This window comes from Solanum pennellii, chromosome 6, assembly GCF_001406875.1.
Source record: "Solanum pennellii chromosome 6, SPENNV200".
NCBI classification, from domain to species: Eukaryota; Viridiplantae; Streptophyta; class Magnoliopsida; order Solanales; family Solanaceae; genus Solanum; species Solanum pennellii.
The window spans coordinates 60,248,854-60,276,358 of record NC_028642.1 but is presented as its reverse complement, the minus strand read 5'-3'; the positions used below and the strand labels follow the sequence as shown (position 1 = coordinate 60,276,358).

The following is a 27,505-nucleotide window of genomic DNA, read 5'->3' as shown; positions in this document are numbered from 1 at the left end:
ATTTGTAAGTCTTCTGAATCAATATATGCCTATTCAATTACCACATCAGTATCAGAGCTATTCATTTGTGTTTTGATAATTAACATGAATACATGATTGCTATGCAAATTAAATATTTTTTTAATATAGAATTTTAACATCAACTTTGTATTTTAATATTTTTGTATCATTTTTGTGACTATTTATTTTTTACAAAAAAATATTAGAATTTTTATAAATCTTGTCAAGAGAAAACTGAAGATACATAGATCATATTTTTAAGTTTTAGAATTTGTAATATATTAAATTTTAATATTTTAAAATTTAATTGTCACAAGTAAAAATAATATTGTATTACGTGGAACAAAATTATAATATACATATGATCTAATATGAGTAAGATAAATCTTATTAGGACAAAAAGTATTTTATATGAAGATAAATTTATTTTTTACTGAGCTACGCATTCATTGTCGAATTGAATAAAAGTGATCCTACGGGAGTGGAAGCAAAAATAAAAATAAAAATTATTTCAAGTAGAAGTGAATTAAACAAATATTTTGAATAATATCTAAAAAAATTATTCTTTAAATGATTAATTATTACATACAAAAACTCCAATTGAATAGAAAATTACTTCCTGTGTGTTTTTTTACTGAGCTACGCATTTATTGTGTTTCATTTAAAATACATCTATTTACTTTGTCGTTTCGTATGCTAATTTATTTCTACTTGGTTGCATGTGAAATTCCTCCCGAGTTCGTTTTGGGACTCCATCCTCCTCTACGCATTCAGAAGAGCCGTAGAGGCTCAAAATTCTTTATTTCGAGTCAAACCATCAAGACGGACATGCCAGATTCGAAATTCCATGAAGATCGAAGATAGTCGAAGGTGTTGGATCAGAAGACCGCTTTATTTTATCTTTTGTATTTCATTTGTAATGGGCATAAGCCCTTGTTTGTTTTACTTTCTTGTATTTCTTTTTGTATGTTTAGACTAGGACAGGTAAAAATGGGTCAAAAACCCAAAGGCAGGTGGGTCCAAATTTCGGTCAAGGCGAACAAAACCCGAAATTGGACCCAAAAAGCTCTCTCTCTCTCTCTCTCTCTATCTCTATCTCTCTTTACTACTTGTTTACGTTTTTGTTTTGAATGCCGTTAGTTTAGGGTTAGAGAAACTCCAAACCCCGTCAAACGCCTTTTTATTTTATCAAACTTAAAATTGAATCTTAAAATGATAATATTTCAAATTCGCAAGTTTGTCCAGATAAAACTTTAGGAAGTTTAACTTCAAATTCGCAAATCTTAAGAAAGTAGTCAAATGGTTAGTTGTCGGAAAGCCGCACTAAGCGGAACGACTTAGGTGCCTTCAAAACCTTCCTAAGTCGTTAATGAGAATCCCCGAACCCCCTCTTTAAAGTTTTCAAACGATTTTCCTGTTTAAATTATTTGAAAACAAGTTTTTTCTTAATTTTTCCTAGAAAATTAAGTGGCGACTCCTAAAATGTCGAAAATATCTTTTAAAACAAAACAAACTCTTTTTCGATTATTTTTTCGATAAAACACAAATTAAATATTTTTTTAATATATAATTTTAACATCAACTTTGTATTTTAATATTTTTGTATCATTTTTGTGACTATTTATTTTTTACAAAAAAATATTAGAATTTTTATAGATCTTGTCAAGAGATTTCTGAAGATACATATATCATATTTTTAAGTTTTAGAATTTGTAATATATTAAATTTTAATATTTTAAAATTTAATTGTCACAAGTAAAAGTAATATTGTGTTGCGTGGAACAAAACTATAATATACATATGATCTAATATGAGTAAGATAAATCTTATTAGGACAAGAAGTATTTTATATGAAGATAAATTTATTTTTCACTGAGCTACGCATTCATTGTCGAATTGAATAAAAGTGATCCTACGGGAGTGGAAGCAAAAATAAAAATAAAAATTATTTCAAATAGAAGTGAATTGAATAAATATTTTGAATGATATCTAAAAGAATTATTCTTTAAATGATTAATTATTACATACAAAAACTCCAATTAAATAGAAAACTACTTATCTATTTGAATAAAAAATAACTTATTCAGTTTTTTTGTGTAATTATTTTGACACATAGATTTTATGTTCTAAAAAGTAGGGGTGGGCATTCGGTTTTTCGGTTCGGTTCGGTTTTTTTTTTTTCGGTTTTTTCGGTTTTCGGTTTTTATAAATTGCGTACCGAATACCGAACCGAAATATTTCGGTTCGGTTCGGTTTTTGTTAATTCGGTTCGGTTTTTATTAATTCGGTTCGGTTTTTTAATTCGGTTTTTTAATGGGCCTGTTTAGCTGGCTGCTGCTGAGTGTTGTCGCGGCTGGCGGCTGGCTGCTGCTGTCTGCGGCTGGCTGCTGCTGTGCTGCTGGCGGGCGGCGGCTGGTTGCTGCTGTGCTGCTGGCGGGCGGCGGCTGGTTGCTGCTGTGCTGCTGGCTGCGGCTGGCTGCTGCTTCCCTTGTTGTGGCTGGCGCCTGGCGGTGCTTCAGGGAAGACAAGAGTGGTTGGAGACTTGGAGTAGAAGAGGAAGAGAGAAATGAAGAGGAAGAAGTCAAGAAGATGAGGAGTGAATTGAAAAAATCTGGTAGAAAGAGAAATAGGGTATTAGGGTTTTTACTTTTTTTTTAAAAAAATATTTAATATTAATAATTATTAATTAATATAATATAATTTATAAATTATTAAATTATAGCATAAAATTTCGGTTTAAACCGAAATACCGAATTCCAAAGTAATATGTACCGAAAACCGAACCGAAATACCGAAAAATACAAAAAATTAAACCGAATACCGAACCGAAAACCGAAATACCGAAACCGAAATTCTAAAAAAATTCGGTTCGGTTCGGTGTTTCGGTTTTTCGGTGTTTATGCCCACCCCTACTAAAAAGTGAAGAATTGGGAACTAATTTTGACATCACATACATAAATGAAGGTGTAAGTGATAGTTTTTGAAAATAGAAGATTGTAATTGTATAGTTTTCATGTCTTTGTTGGCTAAAATATGAATAGAACAAGTAATAGGTACTAGGGGGAAATTATCCAAAGATGGCCTCAATAAAACCTAGAATTGTTACTCTTATGTCCCGCCTTGCTTCCACAACCTCTTTCGATATCTCTTCAATTCATGTAAGTTTACTTTGATGATTAGGTTTTCATATCCATTGATATTTTTCCCTTAATTGTTTCGTCAATTTGTATGGTGTTTAAAATTTGTATGGGTAAATTCAGGGGTAGGGCAAAGACGTCCATTGAAATCCCAAATGGTGTAAAATTACACTGTTTATATCTGGAAATATTTTTTTTTATGTATATACAGTCGATGTCGGAACTCTGGTTAAATTTCACAGTTTTTACTTTTTTTTTTAAAATTAAATATGTTTATATAGTAGTTTACCCAGCAACCTAATGGGGACTTTTTCAATTGTTGGGCCAACTTTTCCTTTTTGAGAAGCTTCTAGTTCTGCAGTTATGATCTTTTGGAACACAAAGACAAACTGCTATATCGTGTTAGCTTTTGGACGTATAGGGAAATTTGAATGTTTAACAGTGGTTTGATTTATTTTACATTCTTTGGTTATGTTGTCACAGCTGATTTTTTTTCTTCCAGCAAATGGCAGAAGAAAGCTACCAGGAACATGACCTTGGTAATGTCTACAACGCAGACAATGTGCACAGCGCAGCAGATGGACATACGGGGGAAGTGGACAATGCCCATACCCTGGAAAACATTCAAGAAATGGACAATGCACATGAGAACTTGCTTCCAGAAGAGGTAAAATTGGAACCAGAGGAGGTACAAGTTGCATTTCTTCAGGAACATCCAGTAAAACTGGAACAAGAGGAGGCACAAGTTGAGTCCCTTCAGGAACATGTGATAAAATCGGAACCAGAGATGCAAGTTGCTGAAAACGGTTCAGGTGGTGGTGAGGAAAAAAGATGGCCTGGTTGGCCCGGAGAAAATGTTTTCAGGATGTTAGTTCCTTCTCAGAAGGTTGGTGGTATTATTGGTCGCAAAGGAGAGTATATTAAAAAGACATGTGAAGAGACAAAAGCTCGCATTAAGGTCCTTGATGGTCCTCATGGTACTAAAGAAAGAGCTGTGAGTTCCTGCTATATCTTGTTATTTGAAGCCTTTATGATTACATGTTATGTGGAGTGTTATTGTCTTCGTATCATGTTATGCACTTATGATTATGTGAAAATTGCCTTTAATATTTCAACTGATGGAGATGAATCAACACCCAAAGGTGTGGTTTACCAGTCAATAAAGGCTAGGTGATTTCTTCTTATTTATATAAGCCATGGTGGATAAAGATAGCAGGGACCGGTGGATTAGACGAAGTGCGGGAAAGATGTCCGAGTACCACTATTATTTTATATTAAAAAAGCTGATGATCAGAAAACTAAAGTTCTCAATTTGTCGTTGTGCTTCCCTTGTTAAATCTTCTTGGATACTTCCATATATTCTATCCATTCAGACATAGAAAAGTATTTAAGTGCATCCTAAATCCAGTTTTAATCCCTTAAATCTTGCAGCAGAATGATGATTATTTTATTGTTTGGAGTTGCTAAATGCCTCCACTTAAATTGGTCTTGGCTTGATGCGCAAGTTGATGGTCAAATGTTCATAAAGATGTCCAAAGTTGAAGCAACTCTCTCTTATTGAGAGTAGTGTCTTTTTTTCTTGTTTTTTTGGTTCTAGCAAACCTGCTCAAAGCATGCTATATTTAGCTAATTCCATTGGTACATCTTATGTAATTCAATATTTTTAGATGTTATTTTGGACAACTTATATGTCAAATAAAAAATCTTCTAATAGTGTTCGAACTTAATGAAATATTCACTTTAAGGTTAGCAATAAGTATTGCTGTGAAAATTGAAATATAGCTATTAGAAATAAGTTGATAAACATTCATTCTAATTCTAATATAAAATAAATACATTGATAAACGAATAACTAATGAATCTGTAAGTATAGCTAACTTCTAAAATAAAATAAATACATCGGTAAACGATAAACTAATGAATCTAAGTATAACTAACTTCTTGAATGTGGGTAAAAATCAGTCCATCAAACAACCAAAACAATCGGGGGAGTTTCTTTATCATCATAACCAGCATTAGTGTGTGCAGGTTTGTCCATATAAAAGTGGCTTACTCTAGAAGAACCAAAGATCCAGACTGCCGCCATCAACATTGAGCATTACAAGTGCTGGAAGTCCTTCTGACAATCTGTCAAAATTACCTTATCTGGACATCAATATTCAGAAGATTGCACCGTGTCTGGTAACTTCAAAACTTGGTCGGTTGGTATCTTGCTAGAAGGTGTTAAGCTCCGTAAAAAGCTCCTTAATAAGTTCCATAAAAGAGGAAAGTTTGTATAGCAGGCAATCTTTATTACATAAATTCCACAATGAAACAGTTCGGTACTTTTAAACTAGTGTCTACATGTTGGGTGACTGGGTCATTAACAACAAACTAGAACAAAAAATAATATAAATTAACAATGCCTGAAATCTACTATTAGTGTTATCTTCTAACTGATTATGTCCACTGAGCTACTGCAAAGATTAAATGGTCTTGAAAACAGACTGCATTTGCTTCTCTGTTCTCTGCCGAATAAAATATGACAGTTAAATCTTTTGACATCTTTTAAAGAGTAGTCTTGCACATAATACTTGAAAGGCTTAAAAGTGTATCCTAATGAGTTCACATTTCTTCATTGTTATAAGTGTGGATAGTTGCTCATAAAAACATAAAATCTAGTGAAGAGATATTGATAGACAAAACTTTCTAAAATATGAAATAGAAGTTTATATACCACTAAGCAAATCAAGAGCTATTTACTAGCGCAAATTGTTTAGACAATGTAATGGATTATGTTTTCCTTCTCCGCCCTGTCCTCACTAAAGAAAAAAGAAATAATTAGCTAGGTGCATAGACTGCTATTTATAGAAAATTCCAAGAGAATTTTGGTGTAAAAATTTTGTTCCAGATCAAATGTTTCAGGATTTGCTAGTAAAAAGTGAGAAAGTAATACTTCCAACTTTTACTAAGAGTTCTTAAATAAATACATATACACAAAAAAAGAAATTTAGAGTTGCTTTTATTTCTCATATTCTACTTATTTTTAGTGTAGACATTGTCACTACATTCTTTGTCAAGGAATGATAGATTATTTGTAACTGCTGTTCCATTTTAATCAATACTCATGCTTGCTTATATCTGTGAGTGTGTGCTAATTCACTTGTCTGTCTTTGTACTTTGTGTTTCACACGTCGAATCTACTTATGTGCATACCCATTGGCACTTGACAGAGTATATGCACTGATTCTGCATTCTGTTTTATTTACTATGATTCTAATCTAAGCGAAAACATTCTAGGCACTGGCTTTTATGTTTGATGCGATGTGAGTTGTTGGAAGTTATGGTGTTTATCTATAACTCTCTTTTGTGCTGACCTTGAATTGTTTATTCTTTTTCATCGAAGGTGATGATATCTGCGAGAGAAGAGCCTAACCTCTCCATTCCGCCTGCTATGGATGGGCTTTTAAAGGTCCATAAGCGGATTATTGATGTGGACCATGACTCCAATGCTCCTGGTGGTGCTGGGAAACCAGCTTTGACTAGACTACTTGTTGCTGCTACACAGGCTGCAATCCTGATCGGAAAGCAAGGTGCAACTGTTAAGTCTATTCAAGATGAATCTCATTGCACTATTCGAGTACTTGGAGGAGGTGATACCTTAATTTCAATGTCTTTTCTTGTGTTGTTTTCTTGAGAATTTGCTGGTTCTGATGCTTGCTGTTCTAAACAACCATGTTAATTGTAATGATATTAACTTGAATTTTACGATACATGGGGCTTTTACTGGCTTTCACTGCTCTTTTTCAATTGCATGTATGGTCATTAAGCATATAATTCCATCACTAATTCAAAATATCTAAAAATTTGTTTCTTGGAACCAGCATATCGTAACTCTCTGTAGTAGTATACCCCCTCCATTCCAACTATCTCAAATAAAATAGGAAGTTGTACAGATCAAAATTCTTCTGCATGTTTACCCTTTCAATAAGGAGAGACAATGTTAGTAATATTTCCCTCTACTTATGTTATATTTTCTTTCAAGGAATGTAAGCACTCTGGAAGCAGGTGTAACTAATCACTAGGTTCTGCATCAGTTGGTTTAGTTTCCTCTTTGAATTATGTTTTTCCCCTTTGAAACATATAACAATCAACGGAAGAACCAGTTTGGACTTTAAAAAAAAGGCTCAGAAGCTGAATATACTGCTGTGTTGTGACTTCAAAATGGTATCAAGAGTTTTTTGTTCTTAAGTTTTTGTTGTCTTTATTTTGATCTGCTGCTATCCTTTTTGTCCTCCTGGAATTGTTATTTGGAGTTTGATTGCCATTTTTTCTACAGAGCATCTCCCTGTTTTTGCCCTGCCTGATGATAGTATTGTTGAGATACAAGGAGAGCCAGCAGGCGTGCATAAAGCAGTTGAAATGATTGCAGGTCATCTAAGGAAATTTTTAGTAGATCGCAGTGTAATTGGATTATTTGAGAAATTAGTAAGCATACTATTGATTTTAAAGAATTTACAATCTTATGTGACAATTATCTAAAGAACACATTTCATATTTTCTTTTGCTCAGATGCAAATGCCAAATGCTCATGCACACCAGAATATGCCCCCGCCTGGACCTAACCAACCTTGGGGTCCACCGCCATCTAGCTTTCCCATGAGTGCTGGGGGCCCTGGATACGGAGCCAACCATCAGTATATGCCGCCACCGCGTCAATTTGACAATTATTTTCCCCGAGTGGACATGCATCAAGATAAGCAGCCTCATCAGGGTCCCCCTGTTTATGGCAGAGATGCTTCAATGGGAGCTCATGGAAATGCACAACCACAACAATCAATAGTTTCAAAGGTGCACTTTCTCCTTCTTTAACCTGTTCAGCTCAGATATATTGGCATGTCATTATAATCTTGCGCCCTTTAGTAGTGTGTTTTGCTGATTACAAAGATTTGTTTTCTTTTTATTCATTTACTGTCCTCCCACAAAAAAAAAAATCCTACTTTTGCTCCTTGTTTTTTTAATTTAACTTTTTCTCTATAAAGGTCACACAGAACATACAAATCCCCTTGTCATATGCTGATGCTGTTATTGGGGCTTCTGGTTCAAATATTAGTTATATTCGTCGGGCAAGTGGTGCAACTATTGCAGTACAGGAAACGAGGGGTGTTCCTGGTGAGATGACTGTTGAGATAAATGGGTCTGCATCACAAGTCCAAACAGCACAACAATTAGTTCAGGTATTATCTCGTACAGAAATGTAAAAGTTTCTGATCATTTTTATTATTGAGCTTCAATTGACATTTAAATTAGTCAATGTTCTCGTGATTGTGTCTGCATGTGTGGTAGTGACTAACAAATTGGTTATTGCATTTCTGCTTGCTCTCTTTCATTGAATCTAGTAGTATTACTGTTTCCGGCTACATGATATAGATATAACTCACTGTATTCTTATGAAGAAACTTATTGATTAACATCCATACACTGAAGTTTTGCAGTTTGAAGAATTGCAAACATTCCTATTACTATGTTTGTATTCCTCTGTAAGGTAGAAAGTTACTTTTCTGCATTAGAAAGCTGACATGTTTGATGTGGTTGATTAGTGCAAAAACCATTAGGTGTACTTGATTTACCATTTTGATGCCCTTCTGTGGTGGGATTTGCATTTTTTATTGTAAGTTCGCTTTTGCTGGCACTTTCCCCCCTTCCCCCAATAGTGGTTTTTTGGGTTGCTTAACTAAGAAATCTCTGTGGCTCAGTGTTATGGTCCCCTGCTATGGTTTCAGTTATGGGACGCTGCAAGATAAAATCCGAAGTTTTCTTTTTTCTACCCATGGTGCTGGTTCGTTAAGAGAGAACCTGCAATATCTTGAGTTTGAAGTACTCCAAAACTTGATTAATTTTCTGCTTAGCTTTCCAATGAGTTTAAATAACTTAAATACAACATTGGTGATTATCCACCACCTAATAACAAGGAAATGACTTCCTACTACTACTGAAATGAGAAAGTGGAGGAATAACCTGCTAATAACTACTACAAAGAAAACAACTGCTACAGGAAAAACACTGTTACAGAGGACCTATTACAGAGAACAGAAAAATATAATTAATAGCTACTGATTTAATGAACTTCCTGATTAAAACTGTTGGTAGACTAAAAGGGTGCTAAAACTCAGTGGCCCATTGTTCAAAAGTTGGTGGGTAATGAGTCTTCTCCTTTACCCTTGTTTACTTAACAAGGTTTTTGTCCACAACAGGATTCAAGTATGTGACATGTGCGTAACCCACACATCACACGTTCTCTTACCACTATACCAAAGCACTGGGGCATATAAGAGGATGCTTGCTTTTGCCCCACGAATTCTGTTTTCCTTCATGGAAGCATAATGTAACTAGAGTGGTCTTGTTGGTGCAGTGGCCTTCACTATGTCCACTTCTCTAGTATTAAACAATTTCATGCTGCCACTTTCAAACAAATGAAACAAGATGTTAACGATCACCAGCAACTTTCCCCTTACTTTTTTATGAAAGCCAGTTAATTCATGTTTCTGACTAAAAAATGAAAGTATTCCCTGAAAAGAGAGTAGTTCTTGCCCAAATGCTCAGCCAATTCACAAGACACGTTCAATGTGTCTGCAGAGTAGCAGTAAAATATTGAACATATTACTTTCGATATAAGGGTCTCTGGATTGATGAGATTCAGCAGTTATTAGTAGGAATCTGTCTCTGAAAATATTCTGTTTGTGGTTGTCTTAGGAAAGGGTGATCTTGTTTGCAATGCACTATCTAATTATGAAAACGATTAAAGTGACAAAAATCTAATTATTATTGAAATTCCGTCTGTCTTACTACTGAGATGTCTAGTAGATGCATGTTAATTCTGACTACCCTTATTTCTTATGTTGCAGAATTCAATCGCTGATGCTACCAGCTCAATGCAGAACACTGCAGCTGGACCACCTTCCCAAGGTTATAATCCCTACCCTTCTCAGGGTCCTGTGTACTCTTCATCCACTGGTCACGCTGGTCATGCGCCATCTGCAGATTATGGTTCTGTTTATGGAGGTAGCTACGGTTATTAAAGGATATCCAGTTCAAACTAGCACTAGAACTACGAGTCTTCAGCTGTTGGGAAATTTTAGCTCTTTAGTTAAGCTGTATCATGATTTCTAGTAGTTGAGAAGTGAATCTGATTTGCCTGTTTAGTTTCTTGTCTTCTGCATTCTCAACTGTCTCTATCACATCTTTTATTTTTACCAATATAACTAGTGAAATCAAATTGAAAAACTAATGCTATTTTTCTGCAAGAGAGTGATATTGTATGTCCTCTTTGATAAGCTTGACGTCATATCCTCCTTATGTCCAATTTCTTTTGCTAATCTTGTTTGATGGTTCGTAATTCTACAGTGAGGTTTGAAGTAATTTTAATCCTACTTGAAAATCTCCTTTCTTGGCAATTGCTTAGGGGTTAATTTTCTTGAATGATGTAAAATGTTAACATCTAACACTTCCAAACCAGAAGTAACAAACATCATGTATTTACATTATTTTTCTTCACTACTCTAGCTTTTCCTCTAACATAATCTTAACCATGTTTTGAAGATTGACGAAGTCATTGCATTTACACAAGTTACATTTGGGCTATGGCAATGCTATAAGTCAATAAATTTGGAACATGAGTTCCCTTCATAACTCTTAAGAGCCACTTCAACATGCCCAATCTTGAACAATACATCCATGGCAAGGTTCCTAGAAAAAGTATTTGGAGTATAACCATAGTTGAACATTTCCTCAACCGTCTCGAAAACCATACTATTCAATCCACCAAACCAGTAAATTGTCAGTAAAAACAGCAAAGTTTGTGGCTCTATTACACATCCAACCTCCTTCAATTCTTTAAGAATGTATTTCACTGTTCTAAACCTCTGTGTCAGCCGATAAACAACACTAACCATGTGGGCTGCTTAGCACACCACAAAAAAAAAAAAGAAGCAAAAATGTCTGAACGACAATTTGATATAGTTGTATGTACATAACATTTTCAGTACAAGGGGAAGAAATATAAGAAAATTGTGATCCCATACTGTTGTACTCTTATCATTTGACAAAAAAGGAGTCAAGTTTCCCATACTAAAACCAACACAAAATTGAACTATCCAATCCAACTAACAAATACAAGCAGCATTCAAATTTGGAAGAATAAAAGATAAGGAATCCAATACATGAAAAATCTTTGATTTCTCTTTTTTTTCCTAGAAAGATGAGAATGACTAAACCTTGTCAATCCACGCTATGTTCATCATATGTAAATATTATCTTTTCATGTTGAAAAGATGGGTTCAATTAGCTAAAAGATACATCATCATTCCTGCAACTTTCAGTTAGTGTTAATTGTTGAGTGATAACTCAGTAAGTCAACAAGATTGCTCCCTCCCAGCAAGCACATCGGCGTCACAACTTCTCCTGATAATGGACTTCCTTTAACTCTATATTCAGAGCCAACTAGATTTTTCTCTGATTTTGTTAGAAGGGTTGGATTCTAGTAGTTACTATTACACTCAAGTTGGTGGAGAGCTTGATCAACGCATTTAAAGAGATATATCTGGCCTGAAGTGTTGCTCCTTATCTACCTCTTCAAGCCTCATGACAACTTTTTCAGCCACATTGCCATATACTTGAGAGATTACAGAATCAGGGTTTGACATAACAATGGGAACACCTTCGTCGGAACCGCTTCTGATCTCCACTTCAAGTGGTATCTACTAGGGGACACACATCAATTAACACAACATTTATGATGAAAATTGAAGTTGAGAAAAGGTATCAGCAATCTAATTGTATCTTAAACAAAATAGTTAAAGACTGTGACAGCAGAAAAGAAATGGCCACAAAAAAGGGAAACAAAGAAGCATCATGAGAATGTGATGGGACCATTTTAAGGATCCTTTCATTATAGATTTCCTAGAAGTGCCTGCAGTAAGCTTTTCTAGGCATCCAATCGAATAGAGATATGGAAAAGAACTGGGGTTGTGACTTTGTGTGTGTGCGGGGGGCTCATGAGTGTTTGTATTCAAAAGAGAGAAGAGAATCAGTGACATACCTCACCAAGAAATTTCAGACCCATCTCCTCAGCTGTTTTCCGAGCTCCTCCTTGACCAAAGATAAAGGACGATTCATTGCATTTTGGGCATTTAAAGTAGCTCATATTCTCCAAAATTCCCAGTATCTGTGTTAAGAACAACTGTTTAATTATAACTATATCGTAGAAGCATTAAGCTATAGCATGCGTCTGCATGATATCTCAATGTATATCTATTCTAAGCCTTCTCTATTTATACATTAGGTTGGTAGCAGTAACAAGAATTAAGGAAACAGCATTTTCTGAATCCAACTTCAATTAATACTGTTAGCCTGAAATTCGTTTCAGAGTAACAGTATGTCAGTATTCAAACTGTTCCAGTTCAAAGACGTAACAGTGTGAACATTGTTATGACTGTGCTCGATTTTATAAGAGTCCTTACCCTTTTGTTCTTAGTCTTGTGTTTAGGTACATAATATCAGTCTTTCCATGCAACATATTTTCACTTAAGTGTTCCCTTTTTTCATGGAAGAGGTGGAGTTCCAAACAGATGAAATTGCCCAATTCCAGCGGAATTTGAATTCTAGCATCTAGTTATCAATGTCATATCCTGGAATCCAGATTCTAGTGTGTGTGTGTGTGTGTGGATTACCCATGGAACATGAAAAAACATGAAAACTGACTTCTTAAAATATCGAACATTCATCTGATATCTAGGTAACATTTCGTAGCTCTCTATTAGATTCCACATCAACAAGATGAAGAGGAGTGTAAAGCACTAAAAGTACATAGGCCCAGTAATGGGGTTTGATGGCTATTTCAATCATTAAGTCACTATTTATGAGTGATAAATCAAATAAGGCACATACTTTTTAAAGTTTTATCCAGGAGAGTTCATATTTATACTTCACAACTAACCCAACGCAAGTCACAAATCATGCTTCTCCGCCCCATATTTTAATCCTACTCTCTCGTTGTTGTTATAAGCTCGTACACAGCAAGCTCAGTAAGGATCATACCGGAACATTAACCTTGGAGAACATTTTAACCCCTCTGCGAGCATCCAGTAAAGCAACATCTTGAGGAGTCGAAACAATCAACCCTCCTGCCAGCATAGTCAAGTAATTAAAATAATAATGCACAGAAAAGTAGCACAAAAGAGAACTCAACATAAATATTCCTTAACAGTCCAGGGGTGAGAACATAATTAATCTGATAGCACAATACTGTTATGCTATAATGAATTGAAACGTTAAGCGAATGTTCATTAGAAGAGCACGGGTACATAAGCACAGACTGTTGAATATGTTTAATTACAGCCCGTGTTTTATTTAATCCTCTCAATCAGATGAATATTGATGCTAACAGAACCTGAACTTTCAAACAGAATAACAAAAAAGATAGAAAAGATGATTTGCAGCTGGATTTTACTCAAACAAGAAACTAAAACAGAAGTAAATCATCATTTGGCCTTTTGTTGTATAAAATGCTAAAACTCAATCTCAATGAACAAATATATGCATTATATGAGCCTAAATTTCAGTCAATCCAATCAAAGGGCCACCGAGCGTCGAAAATCCTCAATTGCCATACTCAACATTTGAAACCTAATGGTTGTGAAAGTGGAGGGTTGTTGTTCTGATTACACCATCAGTCATTTAACAATATATATATTTACTTACGGGCTGAAATGATGGACATATTCAATTTTCTATTCATGGGTGCAGATTAAAAGAAAGTTTGTTGTGCTTTTTGACTTCAAATTAAACAGGATGCAATAGCTTCATCCTTGTGGCATAGTTCCTTGGTCAAATTCTTTTAGAAGTACTTCCAAAAGTTCTTGAGATACCTGATAATTGTAGCCTTTGGGAAATTGATATCTGAGTATCACCAGTACCGGGAGGCATATCTATCACAAGAACATCTAGGATCCCCCAATCCACTCCCCTTGTCAACTGTTCAAGGGCTTTCATTACCTGCAAGTGTACATTTGATTCTAATTGGATTTAGACAATTGAATTCTACCTCCTCAATGCGTCTCATAAGCAGTAAAATCTTTAGCTGAACTTATAACCATAAATGTGCTAAATTCTATAATATAAGTCATCGTTTGTAGGCAAAACCATACCATAGGCCCTCTCCACACAATTGCTTCCCTTTCGTCTACAAGAGATCCAATCGATATACATTTAACTCCATAACTTTCAATTGGAATCATCTTCCTATCTGCCCAAATAACATGATAAGCAAGCAAAACTAGAAAGAATAACAATAATCACAGCACCAATAACATTACTATTTCAGAGTATAGAATCAGCAGATACAAAAATGAAGGTAGTTAAAGCATCACCGTTGCTCAGTTCTGGCTTTCCCTTGAGGTGCATCATCAAAGGAATTGAAGGCCCATAAATATCCGCATCCAGCAACCCAACTTTAAGTTGACACCTTTTGGCAAGTGAAACAGCCAAATTAACTGCAAACAAAATACGATCATTGATCAGGAAACAATTACTGGGAATCAAATTAAAATCATTATGCAATGCTAAACATACTATTGGTGCATCATATATATGAAGCTTTATTTAATGCTCAAAATCTTCACGCATAGTTAAATTCAGTATCAGAAACTGTAGGAAAGAAAAGAATGATCAACAATCCACCTTAAATATCTCAAGCATCAAGTTCATTGCATTATAATAAACAAATATCTAGTTTTTGTTTTCCACTAGCTCAGTTTGTTAGAGATAGTACGTGCTTCTGATAGTTAGTTGGTAACTTCTTCTGGTGGTTATCCACTGCTCGCTTTGATGCTTTGTATAAATACAGTCAAATGTGTCTGCTAAGACGTGTATGAACAAGTCAATTTTAGCTCATTACTTCTTTTTCCTTCTTCCATTCTCTCTCAATTCACTTCAGTATTTCAAAGTTTCTGATATCCTCAACTGAATCATCATCTTCTCGAGTTCAATCAGCCACTCCTAAAGTTTTGGCACCACAATACTAGGTATACTAACAACAGCCACAACAAAAAGACATGATTCCTTCTCAAAATAAGAAAAGACATGATTCAACTATTTTATCAATCAATCAACTATACCAATGGCGGATCTTGGATTTAAGTTACCTGCAAATAATTTAACAATGAACAACATACCCAATGTAATCGCACAGGTGGGATCTGGAAATGATAGAGAATACACAGACCTTACACCTACCTCGTAGAACATTGAACCTATTGCATTTTTAAAATTATGGGTTCATACCTACTGTTTGTTGACAACTGTAATGAGCTTTTAGACTTAATTTTATCTTCCGCGTCAAAAGTACATTTTAGTAAACAGAACAGAGTGAAGTGAAATAGTACCAGCAGTAGTGGACTTGCCAACACCACCTTTCCCAGAAGCAACTGCTATAATATCTTTAATCCCTTCAATTTTGAGGCTTTGGGTTTTTGGATTTCTTGAATTTTGCATAGAAAACTCCCTAGCCCCTCCAATCTGCAAGAGAGAGTCGAACGAAACCATCAATTTCTGGGGTTAAAAATGAGAACTTTACACAAATTCATAAATCACTTACGGTGAATTTTTTCAAGAAACGCTTCATAATGAAAACTTGTTCGAGGACAACCTAGGATAGAAAATTGGAACAACGTCAAACCCAAGATTTTGCAGCACAAAGGAGAAAATTTGACTGAAACTTCGCTAACAGTGTAAGCTGATTTGGTTCGACAAAAGAAAATGATCAAAATGGTACTTAATGTATGAGAGCTAGGCTATTTTGATCCTTCATATATAAAGGTTTGATAAATATAGCCCTTGATACAAGTGTGATTATTTTGGTCCTTAATGCTAAATATTACTATATTGTTTCTTTTTTCCTAATTTCATTTTTACCCCTAAGAGAAATTTGAAAATGTCTTCTTTTATTTATTTAATAAATTGTAAAATTTTGTGAATGAATATAAAACTTTTCTAGTTATTTATTAAAAAGTACTTAAAAGATCCATATTTTAAAATCTATTATATAATCTACGATCAAAACATTACCCTAATGGATATCATAAGTTTCATCTTAGTCAAAAATTCAAAATAATAACCTAAAATATATTTCTATCATTTTTGTTAAATCATACAAAAAAATTAGAATAAAATTAAAGTATTATTTTGTCTCCTATAAAGAAAAAAAAGGAGCACGTACTCCACCCATATATATAAAAAATTCACGTATTATGTACTGCTACTTGTGTGTGTGGATTCAGATCTAAAATTCTAAACTTTGAAGACAAGTGTCTGATGAAGTCCACATGAAAAACGAGCAATCTTTTATACATATACATGATACATGCACCTATTCCATCTTCATTTCATCTTCCAGGTAACTCTTTACTTTCATGTCCAAATTGATTACTTCTACTTGTTTTTGTTTATATTTCCCTATTTCTTCTTTTTCATCTTCAAGGGTACAAAAAAAGTTACATGAATTTGCCTTTTGGATGCAGGAGTTTTATTTTTTTCAGACTTGTAATTGCTGAAGTGATGTATTGAAGGTTAGAGCTTTAGAGGTGAGTCAATCTTGCTCTTTGATTACCAAAGTCACAATTTTTCTGGGATTTTCTGTTTTTCTTTGTGATAATAAAATTGCCCTTTTGTTCAAGAATTATATATTTTTTCTCTTTGGTGGGTCAACTGGTGTTCAAAATTCTTGAAGTTATGGTGTGTTTAGTGTTAAAAATTTGATCTTTTTGAGAAGGGTTCTTTTCTAGGGTTTTTGTGTGAGCTGGAAGGGTATAAAAACTGTATAAATCAGCTCTGGATGTAGCTTTTTTTGGTCAAGACTTGTAATTGGTGAAATAAAGCTTTGAACTTTAGAGATGAATCTTGCTATTGGACTACTAAAGTCCCTATTTTTTTGAGTGTTTTACTCTTTATTGATAAAAGGGGGCCTTCTGTTCAAGAGTTGTCTGTTTTTCTCTTTGTGGGTCTTATCCTGTGGTTCAATTGATAGTCAAATTCTTGAATTTGTTGGGGTAAAAATTTGATCTTTTTGAGAATGGTTTTTTCTAGGGTGTTTCATGATTCTGGGAGTGCTATGTCATAGTATTCCAGCATTGGACTTGAAGCAGGAATTGATTTCTTAAGGATAAATTTTCTCCAAGTAGTGGTCCAAGAAAAGAGTGGTGTTCAAGTTCTTTCGAATTGGAAATCTTTGAGTGGCTTGACATGGCAGAGAAATTTTTTCTGAAGGGAGAGGATAAGGTTAATATGGAGGGGGTATTAGGCAGCGAAGCAGTAGAATTTTTCTCTTGGTCAGCTTCAAATCACATGCTGACAGAATTTACTTCATCAAGGGGGGATTTGGGAGTGCAGCAGGCGCTCTGCAAGATTGTTGAGGGGTCTGATTGGACATATGCAATCTATTGGCAAGTTGCAAAGTCGAAATCTGGAAAATCAGCTTTAATATGGGGCGATGGACATTGCAGAGAAACAAAGATAGGGCAAGGTGAAGGTGCAAATGATTCCGCGCATCAGAAAATGATGGACGGAAACAAGAAAAAGATGGTTCTTCAAAAGATTCACACTTGCTTTGGAGGGTCAGAAGATGATAATATTGCTGCCAAGTTGGAATCTGTTTCGGACGTGGAGGTGTTTTATCTCACATCAATGTATTATATCTTCCCATTTGATAAACCTTCTAGTCCTTCTCAATCATTTAATTCTGCTAGATCAATATGGGGTTCTGATTTAAAGGGTTGCTTAGAGCATTTCCAATCAAGATCTTATCTAGCAAAGTTGGCTCGATTTGAGTCACTAGTGTTTGTTCCGCTGAAATCAGGGGTTGTGGAGCTTGGTTCTGTGAAGTCTATTCCGGAAGATCAGAATTTGATTCAGATGGTGAAAACATCGGTGGTGGTATCTAATCCTCCGCAGCCCAAAGCAAATACAAAGATATTTGGTCGGGAACTCAGTCTAGGTGGTGCTAAGTCAGGTCCCATCAGCATAAATTTTTCTCCGAAGGTGGAAGAAGAGCTGAGTTTTGCTTCAGATTCTTACGAAGTACAAGCAGCGTTAGGTAGTTCTCAGGTTTATGGGAACTCATCAAACGGGTATCGAAGTGATGAAGGTGAAGGGAAACTTTACAAGGAAGAACTAGATGAACGGAAACCAAGAAAGAGGGGCAGAAAGCCTGCCAATGGGAGGGAAGAAGCATTGAATCATGTTGAAGCAGAGAGGCAAAGGCGTGAGAAGCTAAACCAGAGGTTTTATGCTTTAAGAGCAGTTGTTCCGAATATCTCAAAGATGGATAAAGCATCGCTGCTTGGAGATGCAATTGCTTATATCACAGATCTCCAGGCAAGAATTAGGGTTTTAGATGCTGAGAAGGAGATGGTAGGCGACAAGCAAAAGCAGCAGGTTATCCCGGAGATTGATTTTCATCAAAGACAAGATGATGCAGTTGTAAGAGTAGGCTGCCCTTTGAATGCTCACCCTGTTTCTAGAGTTTTGAAGACATTTCAGGAACATCAAGTAGTGGCACAAGAATCCAATGTCTCATTAACAGAAAACGGCGAACTTGTACACATGTTCTCTATACGAGCTCCTGGCCCTGCTGCTGAGGATTTGAAGGAAAAGCTGACAGCTGCTCTGTCTAAATGATTTAGATGTTCAGAGAATAAGGTCTAATCATACAATGTATGTCGATTGTAGTTAAATGCTAGCCGTTTTGCTTTAAAGACCCGGTGGTCAGTATCAGTGATCAGATTGTTATGCTTTGCTCGATTATTCGTGTATGAGCATCAATGTCTAGCTGGTAAGTTTGCATTATATTTTGTTGACTATATAATCTAAATGTAAGTTTTGGCCGAGAATGGTATCTGCTTTTAGAATTAGAATGAAAACCTGCAGCTGCTCAACATGAAGTCAATCATGCTATGTATGTTGTTTGTAGTTGATGCAAGTTAGTTCTTGTTTACTGGTGATTCTTATGTGAGTGGTCAGACTATCATACTTTCGTCTAGTATTTACGTATGAACGTCAATGTTTAGCATTATGTTTTGAGAGTTTATATTATATCTTCTAGCTGCTTTACTGATGATTGAGGGAATGAATTTGGAATCGGTCCATTCTAGACCATTTTTTTGTAGTCACACTCAACCATGTCGGATCCTCCAAAGCTGCACTACTTTTGGAGGATTCGACACACATCCAATGACATTTTAGAAGAATTCAATTGCATTTTGAAGGATGACAACCGATAATAATGTGCAGTATTGGCATTTGAGACGAGAAACTATATAAAAATATGGTGTATGGTAGCATGTACAACCAAAAAAAAAACAATGGTAAGAATTGAATTTGAATCTACACCTATTGTGTGAGAAATTCTCCCTGTTAGTATTAGAATTTAAGCCTTGATTTATTCTTTTATTAAGTGAATGAATGAATGAATGAATGTAATACTATTACAAATAAGGAGTTTTTGTTGTCAAATATGCTAACCCTATTCTGATTAGTATCAATGGAGACATTAAAGAGGACGTTATTTTGAGGGTTTGCATTAGTAGTATAAGGGAGAGGAGGTGCAGAAACAACTTCTTTACGATCAACAAAGTTTCTTTATATTCACACTGTTGCCTGTTCCTGGATTGGGTGATGGAGTCGTAACTGGAGCACGGGTTTGTAGGGATGGTAATAAAAGAGGTTCATGAATATGGTATGCATTAGTAGAAGGAAGAGGAGGGGCAAAAACGTGTTTACGACCAACAAAGTTCCTTTCAGTTAGTGTGCTTGCCATATAATTCACACTGGTATCGGTTCCTGGATTGGGTGATGGAGTCTTAACTGGAGGACGGGTTTGCAAAGATGGCAATAGAAGATGAGTATCATCAAGAATTCGTGTAGCTTCATTTGTTTCAATCCTTGAAAGAACAAGAACAACATGAAATAGGACTATTGATGGTTTCATGATACTACTATTAATTAGAGATCTCTTGATTTAATATTATTATTGCACAATTAAAAGGGTGATGAGATAGATTAATGTATTGTATGAACAAATATATGTGCATTTATACAGATGAAACTAAACAACCATTTTATGACTTCTACAAACAATCAAATCTTTGTTTAAGGCTTTGACCATGGACATTTTTGAATTGCATAGAAATTGAATTGAACCTTTTTAGATGTTGAACTTGAACCTTTTTAGATGTTATTAGGACTTGAAATTTTTATTTACTTTAAAAATATTTTGACTATATATTGACAATTCTAGGTTTGTACAAAGAATAAATAATTTAGAAATTGAATGGGTCATGTGACACATAGGTAGGAGAATAATAAGTAAAGCCACTTATATGGAATACGCGCTAACTTTGAGATTCGAATAACAAGAAAAACGAGCCAAATAAATAATTGAAAATTATTTTTATAAAAGATATATATTTATAGTGCGAGTTCTTGCAATAGATCCTTATACATGCTTATTAAGGAATTACTATAACAAAAGAGATATTTCATAACAATAAATTTTCATTTTAGTATTATTGCAAAAACATTTAATGACAGTTGAGTTAATATCATTATATTTAGAGTCGCTAAAACCTAGGTGGTGACATTTTGTATGACTGTTGGTTATTAATAACCTTATAATGTCATTGCTGCTAAATATAATATAATATAGAAGCAATTATATTCACAATTTTTAAAAATTTATTATAGTGAATCTTTAAAGCGGGATTAATATATAAAAATAATTTATTTAAAACACATAAATTAAAAATCTCTACCATGTTATTGAAAGATTTTTCAAAGTAAAAAAGATATACATTTCTCACTTGGTGATTATTATGAGAGTGGTCAGACTACTATACTTCCGTTGATTATTTGTGCATGAATGTCAATGTTTAGCTTGTCAATTTGCTTAATCTTTTGAGCGGTTTATATCATATTTTTTTGTCCTGATTAAGTAATGGAAATTTATATCATATTTTTTTAATTAATATGTTTTTTGTTAATTAATATGATTTTGTTATAATAGGATTTGAACTTTTTTATATGTTAAAAGACTTCAACCTTTTTTCTTTTAAAAGATTTTGACTTCTTGAACAAATAAAATTTGAGAAACTGAATTCCTCATGTCATATGTGAATAAATATGAGAAAATTATTTTATGCACGTAACTTTTTAATTTCCATATTTCAAATGTTATTTCTAAGATTACAAAATTTAAAGTGTAATCTTCATCTTTTAAGATTATAAACACATAGGTTTTAAAAGTAGTTCTTAATTTTAACGTCGTTGTGGTATTTAGATATTTCTCTTAGGTTTAATTTGGACATTTTGATTCTAATATTATTTTTAGGAAGTTTTATTCGTGAAAATTGAAAGGAAAAAATGTATCATGTTCTAGGAAATAAGTTTTATTCACATTTTCAAAAGATTTTGTTTTTTTAATAAAAAAGTTATAGATTATTAAATTTTTCTAAATAAGCTAACGACTTATATTTTTTTACTTAATAGAATTCAAACTAGACTCTGACTATTTGCTTTCTTAATATAAATTATCTAGTACGTATTTAAGAAAATAAAATAAAAGAAATGAAAAATAATATAAAAGAACAATTAGACACACATCGATAGGTTTAACATTAGTTGTGGTGAGATGATTGAAAGAAATCTATACCTTCTTAATTGAGAGTCTCGTTCGTGTTCCTAGAAATGAAAAAATTAATATTATGAGCGCACCATCTGTTAAAATGAGTTTTATGTTATGCATTTTAAAATTAATTAGACATATTTAGACTTATATGCGAATAGTATCGATTACCAAACGTTATCAACAATCATTCACAAAAAACATTTTTGAAGAAAAAACAAAACCAAGACATTCACACCCTACACTACACAGGTTTTTCTTATGATAAGCACAACACATATTCACTTGAAACCTTTCACATTTTGTTTCCACTTTTCACACATATATATTACTTAGAAATCACAATATACTAATAAATTTTGTCAAAATTCTTTATCCGTATTAAGAAATCTTTGAAATCTGAATACATATAAATAATTATTCACAATTTATAAATTTAAAATTCTCATTCTTATTACTTTTTATTGAGTTATTGATTTCATTTTAACAAATACATTGTAAATTCATGATACGTTAGGGAATATATAATTCTTGTTTATTACTATTTATATGTATAAGTTTGTACAAATCATGAGCTATCTTTTAAAAATATATTCAAATTATAATATAGCGGTCAATCAAGAATAATTGCCTAACACATTTTTTTGGTCAACAACGTTCTTTATTCAAATTTTTGTTGCAAATTAATCTTTTCTGAGTCAAATTTGTTTTAATAAACTTATACTCATTATCAATAATAACTATAAAAAAAATTCAATATTTTCTATTTTCTTAATTAATGTAAATATCTAATGAAATTAAGAAACATAAAATAAAAAAGTGAAACCTTACAAATTAATTTTTGTCAATGAGGACTTTATTGTAATTAAATGTGCATTGATTACACTTTGAACAATTTTAATATATAAAATATATATCATCTGTAAGATTAATAATTTATTGCGTAATATCTGAAAATATGCAGCAAGAAATATGTTTCATCATGTAAATATATATTTCAAACATCATAAAAAAGAAGCGACGATTAGGCAACATTTTTCATGTTATCCAAAATACCAACATATTCATTTGCAGATATTACACATTAATTATTCTCTAAAAGTATATGATATAATTAAATAATGTTACAAAAATGAGTTCATTTATATATCATGTTGTCCAGACGTTTATCGTAGATATTTATGCACGAGTAGTAGACTTCTTGGAAACAGAAGGAACATTATTATGTTTAGATTTTGAAGGAAGAGGAGAAGGAGCAGAAGAAACTTTTGTAGGACCAACAACATTCTTTCCAGTAACTCCACTTCCTGGATGTGGGCTGGGGCTCATTCCCGAATGGGGTGCTGGAGACCGTCCTGGAAGTGGGCTGGGGCTGATTCTCGGATGGGGTGCTGGAGACCGAACCGACCGCAGGTTTGCTGCTTCATTTGTTTCAATCCTCGAAAGAAGAAGAACAAGGAGGAAAAATGGTGTTATAATAATCCTCATGTTGTCCTTTTTATATATTTATTTTGAACAATAATACTATATTAGTACTAACGATAAGCAAATACAATTATGTGTAGTTGTATTTGCTTATGCCTGATCAACTTAAAAATTAATGAAGAACAAATTCATAAAATGAAAGTAATCACTCGCCTTTATATAAACTGTCTAAACTTATTAAGGACCGATTAATTACCTTGAAGTGGACGAATATCCGATTTTCAAGCCTCGACTTAAGTTATGCCTTAAATTTGTAACTACTTTTTACATGTTTATTCATTTTGAAATTAAACCGATAGAGAACGCATATATATAGTGGAGCATAATCAACGTAGGATTGACAATTAAATATCGAATAAGTAGTTATATTACTATTAGATTGTAAGGTCCGAGTCAATCTATATAATAAATAGAAAAGTCATGACTATATAATAAAGTAATTGCCTCATGCAAAAAGATAAGAAGAGAAACATTAAAAGAGTACTATATATATCGCGTTATAGACAATTTGATTAATACTCATCAGCATATATTTATTATTTTAGTCCATATAGATTAGCATCTCGTTATACATAATACGCATGTTAATTAAAATAAATAAAATGATATAGAAATAAATTAAATAAAAATAATTATTAGAATTTACGACATTGTTGCTTATCTAATGATATTTTCAATGAGTAGACAATTGCAATATCTGTGACCATATGTTATGTAATATTACTGAAAGAAGGAAGAGGAAGAGGAGTTCCCGTCTCTTTATGACCTGCAAAGTTCCTTTCGATAATTTGGCTCATGAAACTAGTCGTACGAGCACCAATACCTGGATTGGGTGTAGGAGTAGGGACCGGAGTTTTCTGCAGATTTGAAAATAAAAGATATTCATTTTTTTCCTTTAAAACTCTTTTGGCTTCACTTGTTTGACTCATGCAAACTGTGAAAACAACTAGTAATACTATGATCATCGTACGAACATTATGAGAATAAAAATTGTTACTTTGAGTTAACATCGTTCTTGATTTTGTTGTAAAAAAGCTTGAATGAAATAAATTATAGTTTGGTTATAAATATGATTCTAATACATACATAAATATAATAACTAAGAAGCTTTATTAATGTAAGTATTTATATATACTGATGATATAATATAACGTGTTTTAAGACTTTGATTTCTTCAAGAATTATTTTAGTTTCGTAGGAGAGAGCTTTGACCATTGACTGCTGGGCTTAAGAATGAAAAATTAAGAAATTGAACTGAATTGGTCATATATTTTGGTAAACGTAATAAACAAAACAAAACTGAACAATACTCATATGTGTTCTTAGTGGAATCAAGATTCAAATGACTTACAAGAGTTCGAAAGATCACAAACAATTAATTTTCAGTTTCAAAATAAGTGTGTATTTAATTTAAAACAAGTTTTAAAATAAGTGTTATTTTAAAAATATATGACAATAATTAATATGTTTATCCAATTATAACCTTATACTCCATCTTCTTAATAGCCTACTAGGCCCATCTGAAAAGGCTTGCATTTGCATATGTGTTGGATTAATTCACAGTATATATGTACAAAGTCTACTTTGTCGAACATCTTTTTTGCTACCAAACATGAAAAAGTCTAATCACACTTTGTTTTTTGTTTTTGATACTACTGTTTTCAACTTTGAAAAATAAACTTTCTTTTTACACTTACAATAACCTAATCCACAAAAAAAAGAAAAAAACATATATTTAATGTAATCTTATAAATGAAAAATTTTTATATACTCAACCTTTTTGTTTGTAAAATCAGAGATATTGAAACACTTGTTCCCGTCGAGTTTGCATGCAAATGTCAGAAAAGCATTAATTAAACGGTTTAAATCCTCCGGTTGTAATTATAATCAATTACATACGCAAAGATTTAAGAAAATATTATTTCAAATTTATATTCCATAACCTCCTTTTTTGACCTCATATAACAGCCAACGCAATAAGAAGTAGTTGATTTAAGGTTTATTAAATTGGTACTAACTAAATCTATATATATATATATATATACTAGATAAGGTGTTCGCACCTAATATATGCAATTTTTATCTTAATTTATGTAAGTGTTATTTAAAAAGATATTTAAGCTGTTAATTTATCTTAATTTATAGTACTTTTTATGTCATTTTCAAATAATATATGTTACGAAAAAATGACTTGGATTGATACCTTTTAATGAATAATTGTCGATCTTAGTGATATTTTTTTTATTTATTACCATTTATAACAATATATAGCAATATAATGTTAATTCTTCAATATATATTAAAAGTGAATTATGTATGTAATATATATGTATTATAATTATTTTTAAAAAATATATTATGTTTGTTTGGTAAGAAATTGACACATTGTATTATAATATATTAAAATGTGTGATAAATATATTATCTATCAATAAAACTTGCGTTATATGTGAATAGTAAATTGATCTTTTATAATATGTAATAAAATTATATTTTAAATGTATTAAAAGTGATTAAGTAAAACAATTATTATTTGCATAAATGCTAAATGATTTTTAATATGGTATATTGGTGTAAGTTTCCTATGTATAGCCCACATGTATAAAAATGTCCATGAAAAAAAAGGTACAATTGAAAAACCAATCCAAGTACAATTCTTTTTCAAGCTTGAAAAATTGAAAATACCATAAATGTCCCTGGCATGTAATAGTACTAAAATAATGTAAATTGACCTTATATTATATTGTATACAGTTATTAATTAAATATGCTATTAATAAATAGATGGATTAATTGTTTTCTTTTTCTTTACTTTGGAAGAATAGATTGAAGTAATCTTAGTACTAAAATAATGTAAATTGGCCTTATATATTGTATATACAATTATAAGTTAAATATACTATAAATAAATTGACAGGGTAATTTTTTTTTCTCCTTTACTTTGGAAGAATAGATTGAAGAGTAGATTGAAGTAATCTAAAGTAATTCCTCCGTCCGGTATTGTTTGTCATGGTTTTTATTTTTAGAATCAAATTTTAAAAATTTTAACTAACATTTTAAGATTTATTTTTCATCATATTAATATGAAAAAAATTGTAATTTATAGTACTATTCATATAGTTTTAGAATATCTAATTATTTTATTTAAAATATTGAATTAATATGATCAAATTTACCTTTGAAAATCAATCAAATTGACTTTTGATAAGTGCAATATGACAAATATTTTCAAACCGAGGGAGTAATACTTAGCACGTAGATAGGCCCCACATTGTAAAAGTAAAACATATGGACAGATTAATATCCTTATGGTTGTTTTGTCAAATGAAAAGATAGTACACATTTAGCATCACAAAACATTATACCAATGCAAAACTGGCCGGGACAATATTGGAGTAACAGTACTTTATACTATAACATGAGTAAAATCTATATATAAATTAAAACAATTTGGTAACTATCTGACTTTGCTTCTATTATGAAGCATGATCAGGATAAAACAATGGGGAAATAAAAAGAAAAGAATGAACGATCTTTTATTATCGACAACATCTACTAAGTAATTAAAGTTAAAGATCGACTATTTGAATATTCACGTCTCAAACCTATATTTTTTGTGAATAATACTGATGCTCTGTAGTAGGTGGAGTATTCTGAGTGGGAGGAGAATGAACCCTACTCCGACCAACAAAATTCTTCTCCATGACCATTGTTTTACTGGCGGTGCCTCTACTTCCGGTACCGGGGTCCGGTGTTGGATTAGGAACAGGATTATACAAAGACGATAACCAAATATATTTGTTGTCATCTCTTTTTTCAAAAAGAATATTCCTAGTGCCTTCTCCATGTGGCACAAAAATGATTATTAAGAAAAAAAAAGCACAAATTTGGGGTTTCATGTTGATCGATGATAATGGACAAAAGCCCTTATGAAGGAAAAAAGAAATTGCAGATGAGAGAAAATGGATAGAGTTTTTGCAAAAATATGCATATATTTATATGCATGAAATTGGTACGTAACTTTTATATATGTTTCTATTTTGATGAGCTGTGCATACTTTTTGAGTCATGGAAAGGAAGTTTGACTGTTGAGAGTTTTAGAATTGAACCGGTCATGACCCCTTTATAACGGAGAAAAATATTTCAGACCATTAGAACATGACAAGGAATTTTAT

At 32.7% G+C, this 27,505-nt stretch overlaps 3 protein-coding genes across 5 annotated transcripts; 2 read left to right on the top strand and 1 right to left on the bottom strand.

Annotated features, from left to right (window-relative positions):
• The first annotated feature begins 2,980 nt into the window (after positions 1-2,980).
• Positions 2,981-10,450, top strand: LOC107023428 (flowering locus K homology domain-like). Of its 2 annotated transcripts, none has more exons than XM_015224120.2 (7): positions 2,981-3,158; positions 3,640-4,131; positions 6,523-6,769; positions 7,456-7,604; positions 7,689-7,967; positions 8,159-8,353; positions 10,022-10,450. In XM_015224120.2, exons 1-7 carry the CDS (start codon positions 3,078-3,080, stop codon positions 10,193-10,195), a joined length of 1,617 nt encoding a protein of 538 aa, XP_015079606.1. In that variant the 5' UTR covers positions 2,981-3,077; the 3' UTR covers positions 10,196-10,450. The 2 variants fall into 2 exon arrangements, with proteins under 2 accessions (XP_015079606.1, XP_015079607.1); XM_015224121.2 differs by having other exon boundaries at positions 3,083-3,158; positions 3,621-4,131.
• A 725-nt stretch (positions 10,451-11,175) lies between these two features.
• Positions 11,176-15,998, bottom strand: LOC107021557 (iron-sulfur protein NUBPL). 2 transcript variants are annotated; one of them, XM_015222244.2, is made up of 8 exons: positions 15,769-15,994; positions 15,557-15,689; positions 14,543-14,665; positions 14,321-14,418; positions 14,042-14,168; positions 13,212-13,297; positions 12,214-12,339; positions 11,176-11,872 (listed from the first exon to the last, which is right to left on the bottom strand). In XM_015222244.2, exons 1-8 carry the CDS (start codon positions 15,793-15,795, stop codon positions 11,702-11,704), a joined length of 891 nt encoding a protein of 296 aa, XP_015077730.1. In that variant the 5' UTR covers positions 15,796-15,994; the 3' UTR covers positions 11,176-11,701. The 2 variants fall into 2 exon arrangements, with proteins under 2 accessions (XP_015077730.1, XP_015077731.1); XM_015222245.2 differs by having other exon boundaries at positions 11,742-11,875; positions 15,769-15,998.
• Positions 15,999-16,407: 409 nt separating this feature from the next.
• On the top strand, positions 16,408-19,239 carry LOC107023925 (transcription factor bHLH3). Its single transcript, XM_015224772.2, has 3 exons — positions 16,408-16,566; positions 16,691-16,753; positions 17,256-19,239. The coding sequence occupies exon 3, from the start codon at positions 17,412-17,414 to the stop codon at positions 18,843-18,845; it is 1,434 nt and encodes a 477-aa protein (XP_015080258.1). The 5' UTR covers positions 16,408-16,566; positions 16,691-16,753; positions 17,256-17,411; the 3' UTR covers positions 18,846-19,239.
• Positions 19,240-27,505: the final 8,266 nt, after the last annotated feature.

Excerpts from the sequence above, each read along its gene's own strand:
- LOC107023428 (XM_015224120.2), top strand. The coding sequence starts at position 3,078 with ATGGCCTCAATAAAACCTAGAATTGTTACTCTTATGTCCCGCCTTGCT. Across the intron at positions 7,968-8,158 it reads AACAATCAATAGTTTCAAAG|GTCACACAGAACATACAAAT; the intron begins GTGCACTTTCTC and ends TTCTCTATAAAG. Across the intron at positions 8,354-10,021 it reads CAGCACAACAATTAGTTCAG|AATTCAATCGCTGATGCTAC; the intron begins GTATTATCTCGT and ends CTTATGTTGCAG.
- LOC107021557 (XM_015222244.2), bottom strand. The coding sequence starts at position 15,795 with ATGAAGCGTTTCTTGAAAAAATTCACC. Across the intron at positions 14,419-14,542 it reads AAAGCCAGAACTGAGCAACG|ATAGGAAGATGATTCCAATT; the intron begins GTGATGCTTTAA and ends TTATTTGGGCAG. Across the intron at positions 14,169-14,320 it reads TTGTGTGGAGAGGGCCTATG|GTAATGAAAGCCCTTGAACA; the intron begins GTATGGTTTTGC and ends GTACACTTGCAG.
- LOC107023925 (XM_015224772.2), top strand. The coding sequence starts at position 17,412 with ATGGCAGAGAAATTTTTTCTGAAGGGAGAGGATAAGGTTAATATGGAG.